Source organism: Megascapheus bottae, chromosome 3 (genome assembly GCF_031878675.1).
Source record: "Megascapheus bottae isolate mThoBot1 chromosome 3, mThoBot2.hap1, whole genome shotgun sequence".
Lineage (NCBI taxonomy): Eukaryota > Metazoa > Chordata > Mammalia > Rodentia > Geomyidae > Megascapheus > Megascapheus bottae.
Window position 1 is genome coordinate 89,280,359 of NC_143511.1, and position 9,632 is coordinate 89,289,990.

The 9,632-nt window shown below is 59.3% G+C and overlaps 2 protein-coding genes across 3 annotated transcripts; one reads left to right on the forward strand and one right to left on the reverse strand.

Moving 5' to 3' along the window:
• Positions 1–3,318: 3,318 nt before the first annotated feature.
• Pierce1 (piercer of microtubule wall 1) lies at positions 3,319–6,568 on the reverse strand. Of its 2 annotated transcripts, XM_090329243.1 has the most exons (4): positions 6,304–6,568; positions 5,404–5,482; positions 4,126–4,188; positions 3,319–3,765 (listed from the first exon to the last, which is right to left on the reverse strand). In XM_090329243.1, the coding sequence occupies exons 1-4, from the start codon at positions 6,507–6,509 to the stop codon at positions 3,577–3,579; spliced, it is 537 nt and encodes a 178-aa protein (XP_090185369.1). In that variant the 5' UTR covers positions 6,510–6,568; the 3' UTR covers positions 3,319–3,576. The 2 variants fall into 2 exon arrangements, with proteins under 2 accessions (XP_090185369.1, XP_090185370.1); XM_090329244.1 differs by lacking the exon at positions 4,126–4,188.
• Positions 6,569–7,064: 496 nt separating this feature from the next.
• Mrps2 (mitochondrial ribosomal protein S2) lies at positions 7,065–9,114 on the forward strand. The gene is made up of 4 exons (XM_090329245.1): positions 7,065–7,146; positions 7,225–7,353; positions 7,729–7,876; positions 8,428–9,114. The coding sequence occupies exons 1-4, from the start codon at positions 7,104–7,106 to the stop codon at positions 9,023–9,025; spliced, it is 918 nt and encodes a 305-aa protein (XP_090185371.1). The 5' UTR covers positions 7,065–7,103; the 3' UTR covers positions 9,026–9,114.
• The last annotated feature ends 518 nt before the right edge of the window (positions 9,115–9,632 follow it).

Below are 9,632 nucleotides of genomic sequence, written 5' to 3' on the forward strand. Positions count from 1 at the left end.
GCATATGAAACCTTTTCTCAACTTTGTTCTTTCTTTTGGCAGTGCCCAAAATGGGACCCAGGGATATGTGCATTGCAAGCAGGTGCTGTTCCACTAAGCCACACCTCCAGTCATTGGTTTTTAGAGAGAGGGTCTCTCTATGTAGTTCAAGCTGGTCTCAGACTCACAATCCTCCAGCCTCTCCTCAAACTTATGAACCTCTGTTCCTTCTGAGTGTTGGAATTACAGGCATATGTCACCACGCCTGACCTTAAACTTTTCATTTTATTTTAATTTTACTTCTTTTAAATTTTATTAACTTTTAATTTCCAAGTGGAAATAAAAAGCCCCCAGCCCTGCTCATAGAGTAAAGGGAAGGCTTTGGAAATTGCTGTCCTTCCTCTTCAAGGTTAGTGAAAGCTGGCTTTCGTCCTTACTTCCATTGCCTTTTCTTGACTGGACTGAAGATTTTGCAAGCACACAGTACACAGCCAGAACGACAGCTTGCCATTTCTTTCTGTCTCTTGAGCACTGTGTGCTGCCATCCCAAGCAGGAAACAAGCTCTGCAGCATTGAGTTTCATCCAAAGATCTAAACTTTCCTTTTTCTCAGCATTTCAAAGTTTCAAGTTGCCAGGTGCTGTAATCTTAACTACTCTGGAGGCTGAGATCTGAGGATCACATTTAGAAGACAAACCCGTGAGACCCTTATCTCCAATAAACTACTCAAAAAGCTGAAGTGGTTGTGGCTCAAGTGGTAGAGCGCTAACCTTGAGCACGGATGGGCTCAGGGGCAGTGCCCAGACCCTGAGTTCAAGCCCCAGGAACAGAAGAAAAAAAACAGAGGCTCAGCTCAGAAATATGTTAAGCAGACAGACAAATGTCTGGAAGTTTATAATCATGCCTTTCCTCCATGACTCCTGCAAACACAGAGAGACTTAGAACCTGGCATGTGGGCACAAAGCTCCTGGGGCAACCCCAAGGTGGCTTACGAGACAGAGACAAGTCCTGTCATTTTCCCCTGAGAGTAAAGGCACAGAGGAAGTGCTGTGTCCAGGCCAGGGAAGGTCACCACTACCCAAGCCCTACAAAGATCACTGGACAGCCAGAGCCAGAATCGCCTTCACTGCAGCACTGGAAGATGGACACGCCAGGGCTTGCATATCGCTCAGAGGCCTGTGGCCTGGATCCTCTGACTCTCAGACCACTGATTAGGAGTGGAGCCTTAGGGGAGGGGTTAGGATTGCCTGAGGTCACAGGGTAGGGCTTAACAGAGCATTTGCGGCTTGGTAAAAAGGGGAAAAGACCTGAGTTCTCCCAAACCTAGGGCCAAATCACTTTCTCCTTTTTAATAATAACCCAGCCTCAAGTCTTTCATTGTGGCAACAGAGACAGAATATGACACATTGGAGGGAGTTGGGAGTTGGTCTTTCCAGACACTTCTATTTAGAAGAATGCCTGGAGTCTAAGCAGCAACAGCAGCAGTTGCTAAGGAAAGAACGTTTTATTAGGCGTGGCCCCCGTTACTTCCCTCCAGCTTCTCAACCCGAAAATAGGCTGGGGCCCACGCTGCCCACGGGACCCTCGGTATTCCCTAACCAACAATAATAGTATCATTATTTATTAATATTTTTGGTGATAGCAGGAATTGAATTCAGGGCCTTAGCAAGGGCTCTACCCCTTGAGCCATGCCCTTAGCCGTTCTTAGTTTTCAGACCAGGTCTCATGTCTTGACCTGGATTGGGCGAGCACAGCAATCCTACCTACACCTGCTGGATAGCTGGAACTACGTGACAGGAGCCACTACATCCACCTGTTCTTTGAGATAGGGTCTCACTAGCTCTTTGAGGATGGTGAACCACTATCCCCCTGGTCTCTCTCGAGGATTCCAGAAGCTGGGATCACACGCAGCTACCGCCGAGCTGGCCAGCAGCCACACATCTGCTTTGTTGACTGCTAGGTCCTGCCCAGGCCCATTACGGTCCCCAGCCTGGAACCCAGCTCTGCCCAGCACTGAGGTTTTCTCAAGTGTGCCCTGGGTGGGCTGGCGCTGTCTTGCACCAGTCACCACCAGGGCCCCGGGGGCCTGATAAGAAAGCAGCCAGATGGCCCCCCTGCTCTGCAGTCACCAACCTGCTCTTCAGAGACACCAGGGAGGAAAAGCTTCCTCCTCCTCTGTGTCTGGAGGCCTCTTTACTGGGAGAGGCTACACACAGAAGGCTTCCACTGCACTTCAATGGAAGGACTGTAAATAACCTAACCTGTCAAAAGGAAGACGTGACATCAGGTCTGGTGTCAGGCTCCGCTCTATATCCGTTTGGTTAGGCGTATTGATTTTCTCCAGAGAGCAGCTCTGTTCTCCGTGCCACTCGGGACATTAAGAATGTTGCCAGTGTTTACGTCCCCACGTTCGTGATCGTGAGTCTGGGCTGAAGACCTCACCAGGGCTGACGTTTAATATCCTCCTGAGCATTGCCGGAGAGAACCAGGGATAAGGTGGGCTGGGACAGAGCCCCTCAGGGTGGAAGGATCTTCTCCTCTTCCTGGAACTCCTGGCTTACAGCCAACACTGATTTAGGGTTTTAAATATCAATCCACCTTTGTCATTATTCCCCTACTTCTGAAAAATGCTGATTACTCCTTTAATTTAACTTTCTCTTGAAACTTAAAGACAAAGTGGGTGCTGGGGGCTCACACCCGTAATCCTAGCTACTCAGGAGGCTGAGATCTGAGGATCAAGCTTCCGAGCCAACCTGGACACCAAAGTCCATGAGACTCTTATCTACAATCAACCACCAGAGAACCAGAAGTGGCACTGTGGCTCAAGTGGTAGAGCACTAGGCCTTGAGACAAAGAGCTCAGAGACAGCGCCCAGGCCCTGAGTTCAAGCCCCACAACTGACAGGAAGAAAGAAAGAAAGAAAGAAAACCAATGAACTTAAAGACACTTATAGAGACCCTTTGTTTAACTCAGAACGCTCTGGAGCTTGTCTGATGGCCTGGCCTGGTTGGCAGTGAGTTGGGAGAACGCCGTCTGTGGTGCCTGGAGTGGGTCGGCATCCTCACCACCTCCCCCCTCCTCCTCCCTCTCCCCCCGCCCACTGGGGCTGGAGGATGCTCACCAGTCCCTCCCCCCCCTCCCCTCAGATGGAGGCTTCGCCTGATCTTCCTGCCACCCTGCCCTTGACCACACCATGCCTGGGCAAGGCCCTGCGGGGAGGTTTCCGTCATCTCGGGAGCAATTATGGCACTGCCGGGGTGCTAGCCCGCCCCGCTTCTTGAATCCAGACCCAAAGTCCAGTCCCAGGCGCTCCATCACAAATACTGGGTGAGTTAATCGATTCAGACAGAGGCAACGCTTTTAATGGAAAAATCAAGCCATTCACATCTTTCCTACGTGTATCTTCAATATAAAATAAAGAAAGCAGGATATGACTGCAGCCCCCAGTGGCCTGGTTCTTGGTTCCAAAGATAGAAAGGTAATATAGGTACCTTACAGTCTGGAAATTTGTCAGACACTAGGATAATGCTGCTTGGGAGGGCAGGGCAGGCGTGGGGAGGGGGCCCTGGCATCGGGAGGGGTGCCTCGGGAGGGCCCCTCAGTCACAGAAGGATGGCCGGTTGGTGTTGTAACTGGGGTGGAAGTTGAGCCTGTCATAGGCGGTGATGAAGTTGTCGGGGCCCGTCACGACACTCCTGTCCAGGGAGACATTGAAAGCGTTTCTCTGGAACATTCCACAAGCGGACTGGTGTTTAGAAAACTTGTTTGAATTCGGGAAATATGCCTTCTGGAAGAGAAAAGACATGCGAGGATCTGGGCTAGACCATGATGCTGTTTTGAAAGCCTTCCTCGTTCCCAGAATGCAGAGCAGCCAGGGTGGAAGCTCTCCGTGCCAACTCACACCGGCGGTCTGGGTATAAGAATGGGGGGATCCCTGTGTTCACAGGACGGAAGTGACAGGGTCACCGTGTGTGGACTGGTCACCCTTGACTGTGACTCTGAGTGCTAACCGGGGGTCAGGCCAGAGTGAGCCCCACTCCATCCCAGGTCTTCTTGACAGGACGTCCGCTCTGTGGGATAAGAGCTGTATCTATAGCAGGGCGTAGGAGATAACCAACAGCGTTCTGGAGCAGAGCCCATTACTTACCAAGAGGAAAGGTTCGAGTGTTGGGAGTCCCACTCTGAGATCAGGCAATGCCCGTGGTGTGGGCTGGTGTGGGAGTGGAAGGTGAAAAAAAACTGCTCACACTAGGAGCATGCAGCCAAGGAAAGAGAGGCCCACGGGGCTCCCGTGGCCCCTTCCCAGGCACACCCCACCCCAGGGACTCAACCTCCCCCACAAGGCCCACCTGCTAAGGCTCTGACAACTCCAGTGCACCCTGGAACCAAGCATTTACCGCCTGGACCTTCGAGACATGCCTGTTCCCATGGCAGCAGTGGCTGTAAGTACTCACCACAGGTTAATGTCACCTAGAGCTGTCCAGCCAATCAACACAAACCTCCACGGCCCACACCCCTCCAGCTCAATGGTCTTCGGGCTCCTGTGTGTGTGTGTGTGTGTGTGTGTGTGTGTGTGTGTGTGTGTGTGTGTACAGGGGCTTGAACTCAGTGTCTCACACTCTCTGGGCTGTTTAGTTCAAGGTTAGTTCTCTACCACCTGAGTCTCACCTCTGCTTACAGTTCTTTGCTGGTTAAATTTTGGAGATAAGAGCCTCACGGACTTTTCTGCGTGGGGTGTGTTCACATCCTGACCCTCAAATCTTAGCCTCCTCAGTAGCTAGGATTACAATGCCCAGAAAACACTGTGCTCTTGGGTGAACGCTCGGCACCTGTGAAGTGGCTGTGTGGGAGAATATCGGGCACGTGCGTGAAAGCTGTGGGCAACTATGCAGTCAAACACATGTACATGGAGGGTTTGTGTGTGTAGATTGTGTGCATGTGTGAGGACTGTGTGTAGGTGTGTAGATCGCGTGCGTGTGATGTTTGTGCGACGTCAAGGTGACAGCTGTGTTCATGTGTGAAGGCGGAATGCATGGACATGGGTTGTGTTTTTATGTGTTAGACTGTGTGCGCGTGTGCACGTGGGAAGGCTGAGTGCACAGTGAAGATTGTGTGACAGGTGTGTGTGTGATCGTATGCACGCACCATGGTTATGTCACGCGTGTTATGACTGTGTACACACGTATGATTGTGTTCATGTGTGAAGGTGTGTGTGAGGGCATGTACCAGGAGCAGGACACAGAAGCACGTCCTTGTGCAAGCTGCTCTTTCTATAAACCATGTGACTTCCACACGCATTTGCGGATCTTGGGCCAAGGCAGGTGCCGTCTCTCCTCTTGGGTGTGAGAAGCTGGAAAACCCCTCCCTCCCTCCCGCCCCCCACCTGGAGCCACCCGTCCAACACATTCAGTTTGCCCCTACAGACCGGCATCTCATGCACAGTGGGTGCTCTGCTCCCGTAAGTCTGGTTACTCGTCCTGTACAAGGAGGTGGTGTCCTGGCTCCTGCAGGAGGGAAACACACCCCTTCCGCCCACTGGTTCGTCTGCCAGAGCCACTGCCCTACCGCATTTGGTTGCTGGAGCCCTGTTGGTAAAGCCCCAAGGAGAGCCATGTGCCAGGCTGGCGACATGCCAGGCTGGTGATACAGCTGGAATGGGATACTCATCTTGGCTGCCCGTGGCCTCCTCAGAGGCTGCAGTCCTAGCCTTACCCAGGGACAGCTGGAAGACACCCAGCCCAACCCCAACAGGTCGCTGCCTGGCTCAGTTAATCGCCCCGGGAAGCTGCAGCTCAGCTGCAGGGCCTTGCCTCCCCAGAGGGAGCGGGTCTCCCGTGGTGCAGATATGGCTTCTGTCCCCAGCTCTGCCCTCCCTGTACTAGCCTGGCGCAGGGTGACTGCGGGGGGAGGCCAGACCCCGCTCCTCTTCCTACTGGACAATCTCCACAGGGAGCAGCATGGACAGGGAAGGGGAGGGGGCAGGGAGGCCCTGGCATCTACCCGCAGCCGCGGGGCTATCTTGTCATTTCCCAGGCCCGACTGCCCTGTAATGCTCAGCTCCCTGCCCCCAGCGCATTTCTGGCAGAGGTTCAGGAGGGCAGGGGTGGGAGAGGGACCCCACGGTCACATGGGTTCTGGGACTTCCACTGGGTGGGGGGCTCCCCAGACTTCCAGAGTGGGACTTTGGGGAGCACTTCTGGGACTGGCTGGTGGTAAACCTGAGGTGTCCAAGGGGAAGCCGCGGGAGACACGGACGGCCTCCTGCTGGAGGAGGTGGGGCTCCCCTCTGAGGACATCCCAGGACCCTGGCCGCCCGCTTGCTCACCTGTAGCCCTGAAAGCAAGCCGGGTGGTTGAACCTGCCGGGCAGGAGCGCGCTCACGCGGTAGTAGTCGCTGGTCCTCTCGGGGGCCTGGTCTTCGCGCGGCGGGGGGCTCGCCTCGCCCTCCCGGGGCTGCGTCTCACCCGGGACGGGGAGCTCTGCACCCCGGGGGGGCACCTCCTGGCACTCCTGGGGGTGTTCCCCCGACATCTGGCCGCCAGCAGGAAGGACTCGCAGCAGCCAACGCCTTAGCAGCAGTGGCTGGGCCTTGCGTCGCAGCAACTGGAAGCAATAGGAGGGCGTCCTGTTGCTGGGCGACGGAGTCACCTGACCTGGGGGGCGGGTCCTTAAAGGCGCGGGTGCGGCGCCCAGCCCTCGGTGGGCGGGCCTCTCCCCGGATGTGGCGGGGGGGGGGGGGGGGGGGGGGAGAAGTGACCGTGGGCGGGGCCCGGCAGGGGCAAGGGCGGGGCGTGGAGGGGGCGGGGCGTGGAGGGGCGGGGTCACGGGGGCGTGGAGGGGCGTGGTCGTGGGCAGCGGGGGCGGGGCGTGAAGGGGCGGGGTCCCGGGGGCATGGTAGTGGGCGGGGCGTGGATGGCGGGGCGTGAAGGGGGTGCGGTCGCGGATGGCGAGGGCGGGGCGTAGAGGGCGGGGCGTGAAGGGGGTGTGGTCGCGGATGGCGAGGGCGGGGCGTAGAGGGCGGGCGCGGCTGGTCCTCCGAGCCTGCGGGTGGCGCTGCGGCGGGTCCGCTCCGCTCCGCCCGCCCGCCCGCGGCGTGCTGGAGGCTGCGTCCGGTCCGCGCCCGCCATGGCGTGCTCCCGAGTCGTGCTGTCTCTGCTGCCCCGCGCGGGTGAGACCGGGGTCCCCGGGAGGGGCGCGGGGTGGGGGTCCCGGGACGGTGGCAGCACCGCAGCTCCTCTCCCCGCAGGTGTGGCGCCCGGCCGGCGCTGGCCCGCTCTCCTCTTCCACGCGGCGGCCGCCGGCCCCGCCGGGCCGAGCCGCAGGACCCTGGCAAGCGCCCGGGCCCTCGAGGCCGGCGAGGCCCCGGACGGCAGCGGTGAGCGCGGGCTGGGCGGGCTGGGCGGGTAGGCGGGCTGGGCGCCGGGCCGGGCCGGGCCAGGGCGCGCTGGACGGGCTGGGCGGGCAGGCGGGCTGGGCAGGCGGGCTGGGCTGCAGGCAGGCCGGGCCGGGCCGGGGCGCGCTGGGCAGGCAGGCAGGCAGGCTGGGCGGGCAGGCCAGGCCGGCCGGGCCGGCCGGGACTCCGGCGAGGGCGCGCACGCGAGGGCTTGCGTGCCGGGCCCCCTCCCGGCCCCGCCCGGCCCGCCGAGGCCCGCCTGGGGGCTGGAGGGCGGGAGGGCCCGGCGGCGGTTCGTCCCAGGCGTCCCCGGAGACCCTCGGGAGGCGCGGGCTGCCGTCCGGGCCACCCTGCGAGCTCTCCCGCCCGCCCTAGACCCGCAGAGCCGGCTCCTGGAGCAGCCCCTCCGCCACGCCGACTTCTTCAACGTGAAGGAGCTGTGTTCCGTCAGGAGCCTCTTCGATGCCCGGGTGCACCTGGGGCACAAGGCCGGCTGCCGGCACAGGTACCGCCGGCGGGGAGCAGCCGTGGTCACTGCCGCTCAGCCGTGGAGGGCAGGGGTTTCCGCTCCTGTGGCGAGGGGGGCGGGCGGGGCGGGAGGCCGGCCGGCCCGGGCTGCCTGCGCTGACCAGCACCGAGCAGGATCTTGTGGCACGGTCTGGGTTGTGGGCTGTTTGGAGGAAGGATTCGGGAATAGGTGGCAGACCTCAGAGGAAGGTGGCGGGGAAGAGGGCACAGTGCCCCTTGGCAGAAGAAGGAGCGCAGCGGCTCAGCTCTGGGCAGTGTGGGCTGAGGATTGAAGGTGGGCAGGTAGTGAGAGCCTGAGCCCTGTTTGAACATCCAGCGTGGCCGCTGCGCAGATGTCCCAGACCAACGGGGAGGGGGGGCAGGAGGAGAGGAGACCACTTCCACGGCCCCCGCTGGCCACCCCTGGTCCTCACCAGGGAGGTGTGGACTCCGTCCCTGCGGAGGACCTGGGCGGAGGCCGTGGAGCCTGACCCCTGGTCACCCGTGGAGCCTGCCCCCTGGTCAGCAGTCCTGCTGGTGTCGCGGCAGGTTCATGGAGCCGTACATCTTTGGAAGCCGCCTGGGCCAGGACATCATTGACCTGGAGCAGACCGCGGCCCACCTCCGGGCGGCCCTGAACTTCACCGCCCACGTGGCCTACCGCAAGGGCATCATTCTGTTCGTGAGCCGGAACCGGCAGTTCACACACCTGATCGAGCGCACGGCCCGCGACTGTGGCGAGTACGCCCACACCCGCTACTTCAAGGGTGGCTTGCTGACCAACGCCTCCGTCCTCTTTGGGCCCAAGGTCCGCCTGCCCGACCTCATCATCTTCCTGCATACGCTCAACAACGTGTTTGAGCCCCACGCGGCTGTGCGGGACGCGGCCAAGATGAGCATCCCCACGGTGGCCATCGTAGACACCAACTGCAACCCGTGCCTTATCACCTACCCCGTGCCCGGCAACGACGACTCCCCCTCCGCCGTCCACCTCTTCTGCAGCCTCTTCCAGACCACCATCCTGCGGGCCAAGGAGAAGCGGAGGCAGATGGAGGCCCTATGTCACTGGCAGGACGTGAAGGGCCCTGAGGGCAGCCCTGAGGCTGCTGGGCCTGCTTCGGAAACAGAGGTCCTCCTCTCCCAGTGACGGCCTGTCCTGAGCTGGGCTGCCCTGCCTCCCTGGCCCTGCTGCATCCCTCCTCACGGGTGAAGGCACTGGGCTGCGTTCACAGGGTGTGGCTGCCCTGCAGCTCCGTGCTGCACAGTGAGCCTGGAACCTGCCCTAGGAACACGGGCTTCTTGAGGAAAGTCTCTCCTCCCGCCTTGACATTGGACCTTGGTTGGGTGCTCAGCTCAGTTTTTCTTCTCAAGCAAAGCGGTACTTCCTGCACAGCCTGCAGTTATGCTGCAGTGGACCATGAGGAGGGGCTGGCTGGGTTGAGTAACCTGCAGAAATAAAACTTCCGTTTGGAAAGCTGTGGCTGGGAGCGCTTCATTCACTGGGTAGCACTTAGCGCAGCATTCAGGAAGGGTGCACATTCCTCAGGACAGTAATGCCTGCTCAGTGCTCCAGTGGGTTTCTCTCTGTCTCACTGGGGCCCATGAGCCCACAGCCTGCCTACACACGGGCCAGGTGTGGGTGGATGGTGTGTGCTGAACAGCTGCAGGTAGCTGCTGACTCTGCGTGTGCGTGCACAGTACTGGGGACTTGAACTTAGGACTTGATAGTCTTGCTTTGTTTTTTTGTGGGTTTT